This window comes from Falco naumanni, chromosome 7 (assembly GCF_017639655.2).
Source record: "Falco naumanni isolate bFalNau1 chromosome 7, bFalNau1.pat, whole genome shotgun sequence".
Lineage (NCBI taxonomy): Eukaryota > Metazoa > Chordata > Aves > Falconiformes > Falconidae > Falco > Falco naumanni.
The window spans coordinates 30,300,748-30,319,280 of record NC_054060.1 but is presented as its reverse complement, the minus strand read 5'-3'; the positions used below and the strand labels follow the sequence as shown (position 1 = coordinate 30,319,280).

The 18,533-nt window shown below is 44.4% G+C and overlaps 2 protein-coding genes across 9 annotated transcripts in view; one reads left to right on the top strand and one right to left on the bottom strand.

Annotated features, from left to right (window-relative positions):
• The window catches only part of SYNE2 (spectrin repeat containing nuclear envelope protein 2), a 185,542-nt gene extending 183,108 nt beyond the window's left edge, over positions 1-2,434 (top strand). For all 4 annotated transcript variants that reach the window (XM_040599608.1, XM_040599612.1, XM_040599609.1 and 1 more), the window contains 3 exons: positions 75-152; positions 370-416; positions 1,237-2,434. In XM_040599608.1, the coding sequence (XP_040455542.1) occupies positions 75-152; positions 370-416; positions 1,237-1,456 (345 nt within the window). In that variant the 3' untranslated portion in view covers positions 1,457-2,434. The remainder of the gene's footprint in view (positions 1-74; positions 153-369; positions 417-1,236) is intronic.
• Positions 2,435-9,629: 7,195 nt separating this feature from the next.
• Positions 9,630-18,533, bottom strand: part of ESR2 (estrogen receptor 2) — a 90,804-nt gene continuing 81,900 nt past the window's right edge. For all 5 annotated transcript variants that reach the window (XM_040601279.1, XM_040601283.1, XM_040601280.1 and 2 more), the window contains 4 exons: positions 16,704-16,842; positions 14,622-14,755; positions 13,759-13,933; positions 9,630-11,874 (listed from right to left, as the gene is read on the bottom strand). In XM_040601279.1, coding sequence (XP_040457213.1) covers positions 11,685-11,874; positions 13,759-13,933; positions 14,622-14,755; positions 16,704-16,842 — 638 coding nt within the window. In that variant the 3' untranslated portion in view covers positions 9,630-11,684. The remainder of the gene's footprint in view (positions 11,875-13,758; positions 13,934-14,621; positions 14,756-16,703; positions 16,843-18,533) is intronic.

The following is an 18,533-nucleotide window of genomic DNA, read 5'->3' as shown; positions in this document are numbered from 1 at the left end:
ATGGCTCTTTGCACTTCATCTGTTGTGAGTTTTGAACATGCATTTTTAAAGGGGATGGTGTGGTTACCTTTCAGGATACCAAATCGTTCCTGCTGCTTCCAGACAACTTGGTCTCCAGACTCCATAATTCATCCAGCCCTGCTATGACAAAGGCAAGTTGGGTTTTTTTCCTAATATTCTGCTATCAGCACATAGCGTATTTTGACACATATAGCCTGAAAGTTCCTCAGATGGTCAAAGGTAAATATGGCTTTTTAGATGCATGTACGTTATTACAGAATTGACAAGAGGACTTTTGAATCTTTTTGAGAAAGAGAAATTCCTTGTAGTTTCTGAAACCTGGATACTAAAAGCGCTTTCTCTCAACAGCACAGCGTAAGGAGAACGGCAGATGGCAGAAACGGCAGCAGCACCAGGTATGATTGTATATTCACCTGTGATCTCTTGAAGGATAGTGTAAATGGCAGAGGTGGGCCGAGTGCCAGCAGAAACCTTGGCAGCTGTTCCTCACAGGCTGACATACAGGTGGAGATGGTTTCTGCCTACCTGTAGTGGCTGCTCTGCCCACCAGCTCTGGGCTGGACCACGGTGAATGGTTTTCTTTAGCCCTCCTGCTCCTAGACCTCGGCACCGACGTGCAACCTTGGCTTCTCTTTACTCTTGAGGAAATCATTTTTGTGTCAAAGGGGGGAATGTTTTCGTTTGAAATCTTCCTTTAATTCCACCAGCATACCTGAAAAGAAAAACTTGCAGCTTAGAGCCACTAATTAAAAACAGACCATGAAGGACAAAGGGAGACCTTCACCCCCAGTACGTTAGGACCTGTTCAAAGGACACGTCAGTAGCGCCGAGGCAGAGCAGAGCCCAGCCGCTCTGAGCGGTGGCTTTCCTTTGCACTTCAACGTGTGCTTAGGGTGATTTGTTTGTCTCCTGGGAAAAGTTAAGTTTGCATCTGAAAAGAAAGTAAAAATGCACTGATCTAAGCCATTACAAATAAATGCTTCTTCTTTGGTAGAAAGGACAATAAACCCAAACCAGCAGCTTGGCTTCCTGTTGAGCAGTCTGGCGAGCTTTCCAGTTACAGTTAGTGGGTTACTGCGCGCTGCATTCTCCTGTCGCTGTGCAGCCACGCACCTTGCGAGGGTAGGGTCAGCCCTAGAGAGGAAGTTAAAACAACTTGTTCAATTCAAACTTTAAAGTGCCTTTTTAATTCTTTTTTCCCCCCCTTTTTTTCAGAAGTGAAAGCAACAACAATCAAGCAACTCCTCAGTCTTCCTCCTTCTTTTACCGCGTGTTACGAGCAGCTTTACCTTTCCAGTTGTCCTTTCTAATCCTTTTACTTTTGGCTTTCATGGTTCCCTTTTCTGAGGAAGACTACAGCTGCACCCGGGCAAACAACTTTGCCCGTTCTTTCTCTCTCATGCTGGTGTACACCAACGGGCCTCCACCGACTTAGAAAGCAACGTGAGTCTTCACCATCTCTGCAGTGCTTTCTTCATGCTGCCAACAGTCGTCAAGCAATGATGTCACACACTTGGATAAAGAAACTTTTGTGCTGTTAGTTGACTACTACAGCACCCTTATATCCTAAATAAAGCCTCACGTTTATAAGCCTCCTTTTCTTGTTGCAGGGAATTTGTTAAATTTCACATCTCAGAATTTATATCTTGACAAAATTTCAGCGGTTTTGTATGGAAAATGAACTTTTTCTATAGATTTTTAAACTGTAAGCAACCCGCTTTATACTTTAATGCAATAGGTACACTATTTTATAGGTGCAGTACTCTTAAGCTTGCAAGGTGATTGAATACTGAGTTATTAGGTGCAGAAACTACATCACAGTAATCTTAAACACAGTAGTCTATCTCAGGTTAGCATGCAGACGAGCAGTTGAAGAGGCACTTTGCATAAAATGATTACCACACATATTTCACGTTACCTGTATCTCTTGAGTCTGTAGTCACTTGGTGGAAACAAAAAAATTGACGTCTCTTTGAATCTTTGTTATTAGTATTGTGTTTTATTCATCTGACACGTTCAATAAAAGGATGCATATTTGTTTTGTTTAACATACAGTGGTTTTGTGGTTAGGACTGCTGTGTCGTCTTTTTATACTACCTCTGAAATAAGAAATTGCTGCATTGCTTGGAAATGGTTTATAATGCACATATTTTCTAGATGAACGTGATTATGTCAGCTATCCCTGATGTATACAAATAATGTAATGACTTTTTTTAGTGAAAGATTTTTTCTGGTTTTAACCTGCTGAAGAATGTACAGTATCATGGGAGAGAATTCTGCATTTTTATAAGCTTCATCTTTAAAATTAAACTGACACTTGAGCAATGGCTAGAGAAACACTGTGTACAGTCAGCATTGCCATTGCCTCTCGGTTGTACGGTTGGAGTACTGTCATTAAAATTTTGCCAATGTCTGTAGGGACTATCAGTGTATCTGGGGGGTGGGGGGGAGGGGCGGCAACCAGCGCTACGATCCAACAGTGCTGACCCTTCCACTCCTGTACAGGTCAACTTACTTGCATGCTAACACAAAAGTGCCAGAAGAAGCATAACCACCCTCTTGCTTGTTGGAGCAAGAGATGAAAAATTCAGACGTGGAGCCTGTGTTCGGTGGCACCGATACTCTCCTTTGCAACTGCCTGTAACTTCCTGGAGGAAGAACATGAAGGTAAACCAACCAATGCTTATTACTAGTTCAAAATGCTGAATTATTTCCCCACTCCGGCACGGATTTTCTAAAGCGGGAGCAGCAGTGCTGGAGAGGGGGAAGCGTGTGTCGAGGAGAGCTCCGGGTGCTAGTTAAGCAGTTTGGTTGAACACTTAAGAATTTTTGTGTTTGGTTGCAGTGAAAATCACCCATGAACTAGCCAATTTCTGTAATGCTAACCTACAGAAAATAGGATTTATGATTAGCCTGTAAGAATTCTCCCACCTTTTCTACACTTTTCACTACTGGTGGCTGCTTATTCCCCATCTTTGGGTAGGGGGATTTATGCAACAAGTTGCTTTGTATTCTTACCTGTAGCACTCCCAACAGCTTCTTCCCAACCATGGTGGCAAAGTGTGGTTTATTTCCAGGATGTTAAACTAAACTAATACTCTTAACTGTGATGTGTGGAGCCAGGGCTGTGCATCAGCTACCGACCGATTCCACAGCTACAGCGCCGGCAGCAGGGCTGTATGCAGAGAGAAATGATGGGTCCTCCCTGCCCCTCACCACACACGCTCTCCTCTCCCTCTGCCATCATTATTTTCTATTTGGAAAGCAATTACTTTCAGATAGAGCTCATTTAAGTTTCTGTCCCTGTAGAAGGCAGCCACCTCTAACCATTATTTCATTGCCAGCTTGTCACAAATGCCCATGCAAACCTTTCTGCCGAGAACTAATAGTCAGTTGCTGACATGATACTCCGTTCCTCTGCCATTCAAGGACCTATGCAGGAGAAAAAAACCTGAACAATGTTAAAAGGTCCAAAGAAAATTTCATAGCCTGCAATTTCCTTTCATTATGTACAGTTGTATCAAATTGTTGAGCTGATGTAATATATAAAATGAGGAGCTTTCATGAAATTATCTCAAAATGTCACCAAAAAAAAAAAAAAAAGAAGCTTGTTTCTTCTTCCAAACCCTAGTTTTGAGTAGTTTTACTTCCAGCTGATTATAACCACTGCACTGCAGGCTGGCACTGAAGTTCGCTTCAAACAAGTCATTAAACATACCTACCACTTTCTTAGCGTCGTCCTATTGCTCAGGACTGGGTTGTTAGTGAAGGGTAAAAAAAAGGTTAAAAGAGGGCAAGAGCAACAGTGAGAGATGCTTTTGCACACGCACTGTGTGTAGGAGTGAAACCAGGTCAAAACTAGTTTTGAGCTGAAGTCTTACTACTTTGGCAGGGAGGTGAGACAGACCTCAGCCTGTTTTCAGCTATGACGCCACCCCGCCCCCCAAAAGAAATAAGCCAACAACAGCTGTGCTAGCCTTGGAAGCAGAGGACTGATTGTTCCTTACAGCGTGTCCCCACAGCCAGTTACGTTTGCTGGTCCCTGAGGCACTAGGGCTCCGCCTGCATCTTCTGCAGTCGCTGCGTGCTGGAAAATGGCCCCAGAAGTCGCGCCCCTGGCAAGGGAAGCAGCCCGCAGGTTGTGGCGTGACTGCGGGGCGAGGATGGGACACGCTCAGGCCGCCCAGTCACACCAGTATGTACTCACGGAACACGGCGGAGCTCAGCTACAGGAAAGACATGGACAAAAAGCCGTATCGTTGGGTTTCATGATACCTGTTTATTCAGCTACAGCAACCTACAGCTGAGAAACGCAGCGCGGGACAAACACTAAGTTCACAGAGCTAAAGAGCAGCTCAGAAGGGGAGGGGGTGTGGGGGGTTTTCGTGTTAGTGTAACATCCATACAGTAACGTACTGTAAAAGGCACCATCTTCAGTCATAAACCCCTTTCCATGACAAACTTGCAGTGAGGGTGAACCATTGAAACTAAAATCACATATAAAATCGGACTCTGACAATCCTGCGGAGAGCGGCCGTAGGAACCGCGCGGTAAAGACTGCGGGGCTGTGCCAGCTCCCTGCTCCAGGACATTCTGGTGAGCAAAGGAGGTTTTGGCTGTTGGGGCAGTAGCAGCAGCAGCTGGCGTTTTTATAGCATAGCACTCGTTATCTTCATGCACTAAAATTGAAATGGCTGACACTCAACAAGGCATGAGGAGTGCAGGTGACTCCCATGCGTGAAGATGGAAAGAGTTAAACAATACCCAGATCACAGAAACGTAGAATCATTTAGGTGAAAAGGCCGTTAAGATCATCAAGTCCAGCCATAAAACTAACACTGCCAAATCAAGTCCACAACTAAACCATGTCCCTAAATGAAATGAAGCCTTAGCTATGAAAATGTGCTAACTCGCCACACTTCAGTTCAGTAGTAAAACACTGTAAAAAAACAAATGTCAACAGTATTTATTTTCCATATTTTAGCAACCCACTTGCTTTTCATCTTCCCACTTACAATGCTTGCTTTAGGATTGGTTTAGGCATTGCATCAGCACAACAGACGGCCACACCCTTAACTGTTTTGCGGAATTGTTACCTCACAGGACATAAATAACGTCCAATGATTTCGTCTGAGACAAATGGTGACAACCGCAAAGGCACTCCCATGACTTCCAGCTCTGTGGACACGCCAGTGCAGCCTACAGCTGGGCTGAGACTAAAAGCAGCTGCCGTGGCGGTGACCATCCTTGGCTGTGCTCGCTTACAGCAGCCAGAAGTGAGGGTTATAAACTACTCTGCCATCCAAAGAACTGGACAGAATACACCGATAGATATATTTAATATCTATACAATCAGTATTCATCCCTATAAAACAGTAATTCCTGTGACAGGCCCTTAGACTGTGCTGACTTTAAGGCTCCTCAGAAAAAGCCATGCAAATCCAGGCTTGTTTTTACCTTCAGCTGTCAAGGTAAGAGCAACTGGTCTTCCATGGGCACTTGCCTTGGTGGGGAAGGGCAGGGAAGGGAGAGAGCGCCACGTGCTTGCTGCGCTAAGATAAAACAGACCCATAGTCACAACCGTATTTTTAACATACGCAGGTTAAAGCACATCCTAGGAAAGAGCAGCAATTTAATCAGTGCACAACTACCTTCTATCACTCGGACAAAGAAGCAAGCCTGGACGCACAAAAGCAGGCTCTCTGGGTCAGCTTTTAAAAATAATTCAGGTCCAGCTTAATGGGAAAAGCTCAGACTTGTTTTCCATATAGTTAAGGCTCCAAAGCCACCAGAGCACCCGGTGGCAGCAGCATTGTGCCTTTCAAGATCCAACTCACAGCCAGTAGCGCTCCTCGGCGCACCCAGGCTGAGCTTCCACATGTGACTTTTGCGCCAATTTATACACACGTATTCTGAACCTTCTGCCAGCAATTCCAAGTTACATTCACAGGCCCTGACCCTGACTTCAGGCACCCAGACCCCTGCTGGAAAAGCGCCACAGCAAACTGCAAGCACCCCAGGCAGCTACCGGAGTGTGCTGAGGACAACTTCCCAGTTCCCGGAGAGCCCGACCGGAGGGGAGGCACTGCTGGACCTGCTGCTCACCAACACACAACTTGCTGGAGAGGTCGGGACTGGAGGCAGCCTGGGCTGCAGCGGTTATGGCCTGGTGGAATTCTCAGTCTTGAGGGGTACAAGGTGGGTGAAAAAGTAGAGCCAGGACCCTAAAACTCAGGAAGGCAAACCTGGAGCTGTTTAGGGCACTAGTGCGTGGGATCCCTTGGGAAGCTGCCCTCAGAGGCAAAGGAGCGAATGAGAGCTGGGAGAGATTTAAAGACATTTTTCTTGGGGCACAAGAACTCTCAATCCCAAGGTGCAAGAAGTCGGGCAGGGGAGGCAGGAGGCCAGCTTGGCTAAGTCAAGATGTCTTAGCTAAACTAAATCACAAAGCCAAAATGCATAGGCAGCGGAGGCAGGGATATACGTCCTGGGGGTAGATTATAGGGATGTGGCCAGCGAGGGCATAGAGAGGATCAGGAAAGCCAAGACACAGCTGGAGCTGACCTTGGCTAGAGATGTGAAAAATAACAAGAACAGTTTCTTCAGGTACATAAGACAACAAAGGAAGATCAAAGAAACTGTAACCCCCCCACCCACTGAGAAAAAACGGGAAACCTGGCTATAACCGAGATGGAGAAGGCTGAGGAATTCCACAGTTTTGCTCTAGCCATACCGGCCAATTCACAGAACCCAAAGGCAGGCACTGGGAGAATGAAGTACTGCCCACCGCAGAAGATCAGCTTCCAGACCAGCTGAAGAACCTGGCTTTGCACAAGTCCATGGGGCCTGATGAGAGGCATCCGTGGGTCTTGAGGGAACTAGCAGATGAAGTGGCTAAGCCATTGTCCATCATATCTGAAAAGTCATGGCAGACTGGTGAAGTTCCCAGTGACTAGAAAAGGGGAAACACAACCCCCATTTTTTAAAAGGGAAAAAAGGAAGACCTGGGAAACTGGAGACCAGTCAGTCTCACCTCTGTGCCCAGCAAGATCATGGAGCAGATCCTCCTGGAAACTATGCTAAGGCACATGGAAAACAGAAGTGATAGATGATGGCCAACACGCTTCACTAAGGGCAAAACACGCCTGACAAATGCGGTGGCCTCCTGCAACGGGGATACAGCGTTGGTGGTTAAGGAAAGAGTGACTGACATCATCTAGCTGGACTCACGCAAAGCATTTCATACTGTCCTGCGCGACATCCTTGTCTCTAAAATGGCGAGACATGGATTTGACCAGTGGACCACTCAGTGGATAAGGAATTGGCTGGATGGTCACAAAGAGTTGCAGTCAAGCATTCAATGTCCAGGTGGAAACCAGTGACAAGTGGGGTCCCTCAGGAATCCATATCAGGATCAGTATTTTTTAACGTCTTTGTTGGGAACATGGACAATGGGATTGAATGCACCCTCAGCAAGTTTGCGGACGACACCAACCTGAATGGTGTGGTTGATACTCCAGAGGGAAGGTATCCATCCAGAGGGACCCTGACAGCCTGGAGAGACAGGCCCATGTGAACCTCATGAAGTTCAACAAGGCCAAGTGCAAGGTCCTGCACCTGGGTCAGGGCAGCCCCCAGTATCAATACAGGCTGGGGCACGAAGGGATGGAGAGCAGCCCTGCGGAGAAGGACTTGGGGGTGCTGGCGGGTGCAAAGCTGGACGTGAGCCGGCCATGTGCGCTCACAGCCCAGAAAGCCAGCCGTGTCCTGGGCCGCATCAAAAGCAGCGTGGCCAGCAGGCTGAGGGAGGGGATTCTCCCCCTCTGCTCTGCGCTGACGAGACCCCAGCTGGAGTACTGCATCCAGCTCCAGAGTCCTCAGCACAGGAAAGACAGACATGGACCTGCTCGAGCTTGTCCAGAGGAGGCCACAAAGATGGTCAGGGCTGGGACACCTCCCCTATGAAGACAGGCTGAGAGGGTTGGGGCTGTTCAGCCCAGAGAAGAGAAGGCTCTGGGGAGATCTCACAGTAGCCTGTCAGTACTTTAAAGGGGACCTACAGGAAAGCTGGGGAAGGACTCTTTATCAGGGATTCCAGAGAGAGAAGAAGGGATAATGGCTTTAAACTGAAAGAGGGTAGATTTACATTAGGTACTAGGAAGAAATTCTCACTGTGGGTGCTGAGACACTGGCACAGGCTGCCCAGAGCAGCTGTGGCTGCCCCATCCCTGGCAGTGTTCAGGGCCAGGCTGGATGGGGCTGGGAGAAACCTGGTCTGCTGGAAGGGGTCCCTGCCCATGGCAGGGGGGTGGAACTGGATGATCTTTAAGGTCCCTTCCAACCCAAACCATTCTGTGATTCTATGATAAAGTCCAAACAAGACAAAAGTTCTTACCTCAGAAGAGGCTGATCACTGCTGACAGCTCGAATAGGACCAAGAGGCAACTTTCAGGGGGCTCACTGCCTTTTTGGGCTGTGTTAAACCACTCTAATGATGTAAATACAGCAAATGTCTTCCATATTCCACAGGCCATCAGGAGGAAAAGAGAAAGGTTACAGCATTTAAAAGGACGCTTGTGATCTCTGTACAGATTCAATCAGTAATGAATTAAAATATTATTATAGAAATACACATATTTATTGAAAAAAGATCTTTAAGTACTACCTGTCTTAATTTGCTACACATTGTATAGAAGGACCCAGCCTGCTGGGCACTATCCTCAAGGCAGAATGTTTCAACACATCTTTTCTTCATATTCTCCTCTCTGACTGGCAACGTGAGTGACAGCACTAAAAAGCATAATTTGCAAGAAGATGGAGGTGAGGAAAAGGTCTCGCATTCCTGGAGACAAAGCACTTCACCTGCCTGAAACGCTCCAAGACTTACCACATTTCTTCAAAAAGAAATTAAGTTGTTTTACCATTCAGTTCTAGTTCCAGTAGTTCCAGAGTTAAGTGGACCCTCAGCATGTGTTTAACACACACATAAATTTGGGGCTTTTTTCTTGGTTTTTTTGTTTTGTTTTTTTTTTTAAACCCATGGCAACTGGCACTCCTCCATGAACCAAGTTTGCTCACTTCTGCAAACACCCCAGAACTGCAGTGTAAATTCTTCAAGCAGAAACAGCCACCCTGGCCAGGTCCTGGCTCAGCAGCAGAAGCTGATGTACAGCAGAGCGGTGAAGGAAAGCGATAAACCAGCCCTGCTCTCCTCCCCTCCTCACAGCCCTGGCAGTGGCTCAGCACCCCATTCATGCTGAGACTGGAAAAGCCCCAGTATCCAAGTTGAAAGGCAGTGTGGCAGCTCTGCTCAGGCCTGGCAGGGATACGGACATGGTCCATGCCAGGAATGCAGCACCCAAGAGAGCCTGTGCGGTACAGACCCCCGATAAACCCCGCAGCTCTCCAGCGACGAAGGCACCCTTGTTCAGGCACAGTCACACCGCTCCCTGTTTACAAACTGGGCTGTTTCAGACACGCGCCTCCTCCTTACCAACTGTGAACGCAGCTACATTAATCCAGAGTCGGCAGCTATTGGCTTTTCCCCGTTTTAAAACACTAGTAGCAACTTCTAATAAAATTATGTTCCACAAGACAAAACGTATCTGTTAAAGTCACATCATTTGCCTATTTGCACTGCCCTAGTAACAACATATATGAATCACAACACGTGGCACAAATCTGCAGCATCACTCTTTTACAGAGTCAAATCACAGCAAATTCCCATTTGAAAGTTAATTTTACGATTTATACCCACTCTTTCCCATTTTCTTTCAAAGAGGTTTGTTTCAAGATTGCACATAATTTCAGCACTTCTAAAGCAAAACAAACAAACAAAAAATCACTTAAACATTTCTTTGAAAAACTGTATTAAACAAAAAGATTATACAGGATACGGAAAATTGGGGAAAGCACAACACAATAGGCACTGAGCCCATAACGTGATCAAGCCCAAGAAACACTGAAACACATCTGTTTCACAGCAAAACTTCCCACAAAATTAAATACCAATGAATTCCAGACTGTACTCACATTTTTTTCCCTTTTGTGTAGTAAATATTACACTTATTTAGAAGGGCACTGCTATATTACAGTTTCTTAAAAACAATAAAAAGGTAGCTAGTAAAAATTTAGACCAGCAGGAGCATCTGGTATAGTACAAGATCAAAACAAGATTTGCGTAACTCACTGAAAATTCCTTACGTGCCTCCTATAAAAAAATACCATTCTTGGCTTTAAAAAAACCACCAAGATCAAAGGTTTGACTAATATTCAAAGTATGCAAACGGCATACTAAGCAAAGTCCCTAATCCGAAAGACTTACTGGCTCAAAATAGACCTCTGGTGTAATCCCAATTTAATCTCACCGTACCTGAAATGCCCAGAAGATGCATGCATTATACTTCAGCGTGTCCATTTAGAGTGATTGCCATTCTAGCTCACATCAAAATGCGATATTGGTAGTTGCCAGAATGAATTATTCCATCCTGCTCTTGGCGGAGGTCATCAGCCAGGCTACTTCCTCTGGTTTTTTTTGCTCAGTGCAGCTTAAACACATGCAGAAATCAGCACAACAGGGGGGCTGAAGCCCACATCGTCTGTGAAATTTGAACAAGCCATCACACTTGCAAAGCAAAGGAAGTGCCAGAACCGTCACCCCCCCTGCTCTTTAAGGGATCCTGCCTACGCGAACATGCAAGACAAAAAGGGAGGGAAGGTGGTTTGTTTCTGGCTGATTTCACAAGCCCTGATCAGCAGATCATATACAAATGCAAACAGTTAATATCCACAGAGCAACCTCTTGTGCCCAATTATTATAATAGATTTAACATCATTCATAAATACGTGTAACAGCATATTAATCTCACAGACAAAACACATTTCAAAGGTCAGCGTTGACTGAAATATCCAGGCAGTTTGGCCTTTGTTTAAAAGCACTGAAGAACTATACACAGATAATAATGTGAGTGTTAAGAACAAGCTCACGAAACGCAAACTTAAGCTTGGTTTAACATCTCTGAAGAGGCTCCGAACTGGCTGTAGAAGCTATTCTGAGCGGCCTTCCTATGAAGGCCCTTGCAGCCGTTGCATATTTAAGAACAGAACAAACTCCTTCACATTGCACATACCTCGGCACTTCCTCTAGATCAGCCAAAGCAGGTATTCCCCAGGGACCAGCACACACAGGTAAACGGATCTGTCCCAAATGATGCTGCTCCACAGTTCATACAATCTCATGTGAGAGAGGGGATCATCTAGTCAGCGCTTAAAAGCCTTGGTCTGGGAGACAGCAACCTAGGTGCTCACTCCCAGCCCTGACCCAGACTTCTTCTGTCATCTCAATCCAGTCCTGTTATCTCTCTGCCTCAGTTCAGCTGCCTCTGACAAGGACAGCCAGTAATTCCCTGTCTCACAGTACTGTTCTGAAGCTTCACTTCATAAGGTGCTTTTGAAGACTCTCAGAAAAGGCACTATAAAAGTGCAGCTATTACATCAGAAACACGGACAGAGGCGTGTGCCCCACAAGCCTTTCCCGAGATACTGATGTGCAAATCTAGAAGAGATGAGGACTCGCACTAGGTCACGCTTCAGCAGCCCATCCCAATAGTTTTGGTTTCTCCCAGAGCTTTGAACAAGCTTCACATTTCCAGGTCTCAACAGGATTACTGGGCTGCCACGTTTCGCAGACTGTCTCCAGTCTCCATTTGTTCTATCGGGCCAAATTCAGGATGTGTGACCAGGGACTTCCTTTGCCCTCGGAGCGTGTGTGCATTCAACATCTCCAGCAGCAAGTCATACACTGGGACCACATTTTTACACTTCATGCTCAGGAGATGCTCCATTCCCTTGTTGCTGTGAAGGACAACAGAAATAAGTCAGCGATCTGGGTCCAACAATGCAGAGAAGGAAAACACACTCATGGTTTCAAGAGGATCCTTATTTTATTGGGAGTTAAGAGGATTTAGCTGCTGTAGTCCCTCAGGTCACTTACCACTACCAACAGTAACAACATCCCAATAACTTTAAGCCTCAGTGTTTCACCACTTGGGGAACCAGGATTTGTTTTAGACTGCACAAACTGACTTCAGAGAATAATTCAGATGTACTGACCCTACTGACATCAAAGAGAACACCTCTTTGATGCTGTAAACATGGGAGGCCTTACCTGCTTCATACAGAAGCAAAATTTACAACAGGTAGCTCTAATGACAACCTGCCTCTCCTGCCGTTGATTAGGAAGACCAAAGCACCCTGGCTAACATGAAGTAGTTTGTCTCTTCTCTGCATATCCAGTGCCAGATCTTGCGGATGGCTACAGGCTTTGAAAGTATTTTTGTCTTGACCTGATGGATTGGACTGAGATGGGGGCAATGCTTCCAGAAAAATGAGGTTCTGCTACTATTGAAGAGTTATAAATATTTTAATGGAAAAGAAGGAATTGCAGCCCCCCTCCTACACCCCGCTCCTGAGAGTCCTGCATCATTTGGTAATCCAGGCTGAGAGCATCAATTATTTCCAGAACAAATATTGGAGAGTAACAAATATTTCCAGAAAAATTGGTCAGCTGACTGACCAATGCTAAGCAACATAAAAGGAGACAAGTCACAAGTATCCTCCAAACTTCGGCTGAGGTAGGCACACCATAAAAACTCTTGTTTTAATAAGAAAATATGAATAAACATTGTGAATTGTGGCAAGATTTTTATGCCATGCCAGACCAAGAGTCCCTGCGATGCTGCAATGCGGTGTCACACCACAGCGGGCAACCCAGGTGAGGGCAGTGCATCAGAGCCGTGAGCCGGGTGCAGCTCTGGCTGGTGCCACAGCTTCTGTAGGGCCCGCTCTCACACCCCGCCGCAGTTCACGAGCTGGCTGTTAAAAGCTGCCTGTCAGCACATCCAGGTTCCTGCTGCTGCCACCTGCTCTAACAGGAAGGTTGTTCCAAAGGTGCCTGTCCCTCTTCCAGTGTCCCTTCCCAAAGTCAGCTACGCCCATCTCTCTTTTGCATACTTCAGCCTGGTCCCAGGAACATCTTCCCTGGACACACAGTCCAAAAAGCCAAGATATAAGCCAGCTTTGTGAATAGCTGGTCTCCGGGTAATAATTTAAAAAGACAAAGAGCCTGGAAATTAACACTTCTGTTTGTAAGACCCTGTGTTTGAGTCTGCTGTACTGCAAGCAAAGATAAGCAGAGCTCAAAGGAGGCCCAGGAACAGGTAGGGAGCAGAGGAGCCGCTTCCCATGGGGAAAGCAGGGCTGTGGCATTGCTGTAGCACAAGTCACTTAGCAAAAACGCTGTAGTTTCGAATAAAAGACAGTAAGTTTGGCCTGGGACAAACATGGCACCCAAAGTACACTTTGCTCCACCAAAGCCCACGCTGCAGATTAGTCTTGAAAGACACTTCTATTTTGGATAGAAGAGTTTTGATGGTTAGGTGGGTTTTTTTCTGAAAGGCTGACTTTGGTTACTATTGTTAAACATTTCAGGCAGATACATAACGAACAATTTAATGTGACACAGTTAAGACAACATCTTAGTATCAACACATTTTTGAGTGCCATTAAGCACTTGAGCATATTGCCTGTTTAGATGCACCAGGAAGGCAAGTCTTACAATGAACAGAGATGAGCAGCAATACCAGGATTCCCTCAGGAATGTTCGGGGGTTCAGGCCCTGCTTTGTTACTGCAATAAACAAACACTAACACCTCGTGTGTTACTTTTTGTAAAATTTACCTTGCGTGTCTGACGTGAGAGAGGAGCATCAACAAATTGGCCAGACGAGTTGTCTGCTGCTGCAAGGGGATCCCACTCTTTGCAATGACCCACACCAAAGCATCTGTGACCACATTAAGCAGGTGATGCAGTTTCCTGTTGCTTTCAGGTTCTTCTGCTGACAAGGGAAACATGCCTAACCAGAGAAGAGAAAGAAATACTCCTTGCTCATGAGGAAGAAAAAAAAGCTATGACTGATGGATTTTTTTACTATTAATTATAAAATGTTTGGGGGAATAAAATTCTTTTACTGCAGAGTACCCTAAACTAGCAAACACACACTCCTATTTGCCCTGTGTAAAAGGCTGCAAAGCAAAGCTCCTACCCTGAAATTCATCTTGCAGAACTGAGTACTTTCAATCATTTCTACCAATTAATCACCATTAAATAGGAACATGTAAGCCCTATTCATCATCACCCAGATGACTAACTAGTTTTACCAGAATTAAGACTGAAGGACAAGTTTGTAGTGCCGTACTGCAGCTTTACACATGACCAGAACCCACAGAGGTACAAGCAAAAGTTCTTCTTGACAAGGACATAGCCACAGCCTGGGCCCTAAGCCCACCTTGTAAGAAGCTTTCAGACTTCAGCTCTTTCATGCAGTTCTTGCAACAGGACATAGACCCTAAATCCAGCAAATGATACAGCTTAGAAGTTTTTTTTAGCAAAAATCCTTACAATTTGACAGTTAGAACTCCTTTTGTATTGTTCTCTTTCAACAGCTTTATCTCATTTGCTATTTCTGCCACTTTTAACAGCTGATTCCCAAGCCACCTTTGAAAGTACGATTCAGTGAGTTTCAGAGTCAACCACATACTCACTGGAATTGAGGAGGATCATTGCCTTGACGCACAGATACTCTTTGTGCTGCAGTTTCAGCTCTCGGAACCTTGAGGTCATGGCCAGGAGCATATCAAAGATCTCCAAAATTCCCTCTACACATTTCCCCTCGTCCCTATGGAAAGGCATTTCAAAATGTTACTGAAAAAGTAAAAATTAAGGAACTCTGACTCAGCCAGATAAAAGTCAAAGCACAAAGGAGGGTGTAAAAGGCCTATCCATCTCATCTTTGGGAGGATTCAAAAGGTTCTATCATGAAATCTAAACTGAAAATTACACTGGTATAAAAGGTCAGCACCTCTTAGAAACTGATTTTCTCTTTAAAGTGCATGCAGGATTGACTGCAGGTAAGTACGACCATATCTCTGTAAGAGGGTTTATCCTCACAGCCACTATAATTCTGGATAATGTTTGGAACTGCAGCACCGGGCAGAGTACCACCATGAATCATTTTCCAGATTTGTTTCACAAGGTGTTAATACCACAGCCGGTGACATCACTATTTGTACCCCACAGAGGACTCAGGACTTGGAGAACTGAATAAGAAAGTCCCCCTGAGACAAGTTTCTTGGAACAATAAGACTTTTTTAAAGAATGAAACAACTTCTAACCCCATACACCAGCACCTTTTTCTTGAAAGGCATTTAGAAGTAAAAGGACTTGGAGTTTTGGTGTTTTTGTGGTTTGGTTATTTTTATGTTTGCAAGTGTTTACTGAAGGCAGCTTTCTCCATTTTGGATATTAGAAATGGTCCCGTTTTCTGATCTGAAAAAAAAACCCAAGCCCAAACCCAAACAACCCAAAGCCTTTCCAGTGGGTTTAAAATTCAGCAGCAGTAAATTTCAAACCACTGAAGTTACTGATCCTTTTTTTGGTTTGGGTTTTTAAGATGAAACAGACTCAAGTTCTTTAATTCTCCTGCACTGCTGTGCTTGACTTCCCAGGAGGAAGGTGCTGAGCCTTCAAGCAGGCACATGCAAGTACAATCAAGTTACAGACCAGTTTCATATACTCATCTCTTAAAAAAAAATATTAAATTACAGCATGGCCAGATACTTGCTAGCTCCCACTCTACTGTGTCTTGTGGAGACTAAGGAATGCATCAAACACGCTCATTCTGTTCAGCACATGTCAGCTCATGAGTATCGTACATTTTCAGCAATTTCTTATCATTATATTGAACAACGCAGCATGTCCTTGCATTGAATTTTACATGAGCAAATAATCTATTTCATATCTTTTATAAATTAAATTTCTTTCTCTTACTAACCCATTTTGCTTTATGTATTTATGATGATGATTATTATTGAGCTCAAGCCACAAAACTGATACAGATCTGAATTTCCCCAGGTTGAAAAAGCTCAGAGATATTTTAAGCATACCAAAGAGAGTAGATTGTTACCCTGACTTTTTACCAGTGTGAAGCCCATGTCAACTAATCCATATTCTTTCCTGCTGGTACATGATGTTATGGAGATAGTATTTTAAACTTAAAAACACCCTGCTTTAGCTTGAAATAATAATCTCAGTATTAAACAGCGAGCTAGATTTTTTTTAATCTCTTTTGGCTAGTGGTGCAATGTTCATTATAATAGCTACCTATGAAGTCTGCAGTAGTGGCAGGAGGAAAAAAGGTAGAAAAGCTACTTAAAGGAATGAAAAGATGGCCTGATGCTATGTCTACTTTTTTTTTAATTTTGAGGGATATGGGAAGAAACTGACAATGTAGTGCATTGTCTTGATGCATCTACAGTTTCAGCATCTAGAAATGTGGATCAAAAAGAACAAAAACAACAAAAGATGTGAAAAATACAGAGAAACGTCACACTGTCATGTGCTGCAGGGATTCAGGAATTTGCAAGTTCAACAATACTGTTGATACTTGGCATTCCTTAAGCCCCTGTAAGTATGTGGAAGCTCAAGATATTGTGGTTACAAATACAAATATATTGTTAGATAAAGTATTAATAGCATCTCCCACACTTAATCCTCTTCCTCTTACCACTTACCCCACCCCCAAACATGCTAATATGAAGTGTTCTCAAGAAATGTATTTCTCTTACCTATCTAATACAAGGTCTGGCGCAAAAATCAGTTTCCCAGGATGGTCAATTGATCTCCACATCAAACCAACCATTAAAACTTCCATCCAGCAGCTCTCCAAGAGTCTTACTTGATCATAGAGGCTGAGATCAATGAAACCTAAAATGAAGCATAAAATAAATCAACCTGTTTATTTCTGTTTTGATAAAGACGACTGAGTATATGAGAAACAAAAAGAAACAGGAAGAATTAAGGGTTGTAAAGAAAGCCAGAACAGGGAGCACTGAAATCAGAAGCACCATGCTGCCATCTCAAATAGGAACAAAAACATTTGTTATTTTCATTTTCAAGTCTTCCACAAAACATTTGAAATAGAGCAGAGTGATGTTCAAGTGCAATTACTCCCAGGCAGCTGGTGAAACTCAAGTGACTGCAGAGGACCTGCCTTATGCTTGGCCACCTCTTTAGACAACCGTCCCACAGTCTCCTGAGAGGCACCAGGGAATCACGTGGGAAACTCACAGTCGTCAGAAATTACTGCATTACACTGTGGAGGACTCCTAAGAAAATAGAAAAAATTGTTTCCCCAGAATGCATACAGTTGTTGCTTGCAGGGGTTTGTTCTCTCATAAGACAGGCATGTTTCTGGGTTTGCTGGGTAACTGTGGAAGAACCTACATCTTAGTTCCTCTGTGTTACCATGCCCTTTGTAAATGATATGTGTTCACTCCATCATGTCCCTGTCCTGCTGCATCCTTCCCCAAAACCGTAGTATACCAGGGGGGTAAAAAAAAAAGGAAAAAAAAAAAAAAGACAAGAGTACCTGGTGGAGGTAGTAAATGTCCCCATTGCCTCCATACACAGCATCCCAGAAGTAAGAACAGAATTAATGTGATTGTGCATAAACCTGTTCCAGCATTTAGTTCTCTCCAGAACTTACAGAACGGCATCAGATTTCAGTATTTCCCTTTCCCTTCCCCTCCAAAAAAGACTGGGGAAAAGATGACACGCAGAAACCAAATAAGGAGAAATACAATTTACACATCCCAAACCAAAAGACGAGAAGTTTAAACTATCAAAACACAAGTGGGACAGGCTGCTCAGTCCAGGAGTACAACAGGGATACGATACAGATCAGTGGTCAAAACCAAGATCAGGCTGCGGTTTTCAAAGCAGAGCTGCTCAGCATCGGGCTCTTAGCATGTTTGCTTCGTTTTCAGACAAGCTGGCATCTACAATTCTGCACAGTGAAAAATCATTACAGCCTGGCCATGGGAGACAGGCTTCCCGTAGTTCTCCTCAGTTGTCTGAGGTCTTAAAATACACAGTACATTTGTGCTGTCAAAGAATTCTGCTGTCAGTAATTTAGACAAATGCTCCGTTTATTTTAATCTTATTAGACTAGTAGGCTGGAAGACGGTTGGTGACAGCCACGGGTTGACATAAACTAGGTAATGTGCACTCTGTCTTATCATTGCTAGAAATGCTGCCTTTAAAAATTGATAGCCTTGCTCCATATTTTCTAAGAAAGATAAACAGGAACCCATGAGCGGTACCTTCCCTCCTGGATTTCATTGCCACCGAATTTACTACAGAATCCGCAGCCAACAGACAGATTATCTGCCAGACACACACTCATAATTTTACAAGTGCTTTTAGAAAAATGTTCATGGGAGCGTGAATAGTATAAACTGACAGTGGCAGTTCCCGGGAAACAACAGCCCAAAGACATTTCAGAAGTTTATTTAAATAACATTGACACAGGCGTGTGCCAATTTCTTCAGCATAAACAACCAGTTATTTGGTTTAGAAACCATCTTGGCTGAGTGAGATGTCAGACCAAGCCCCAG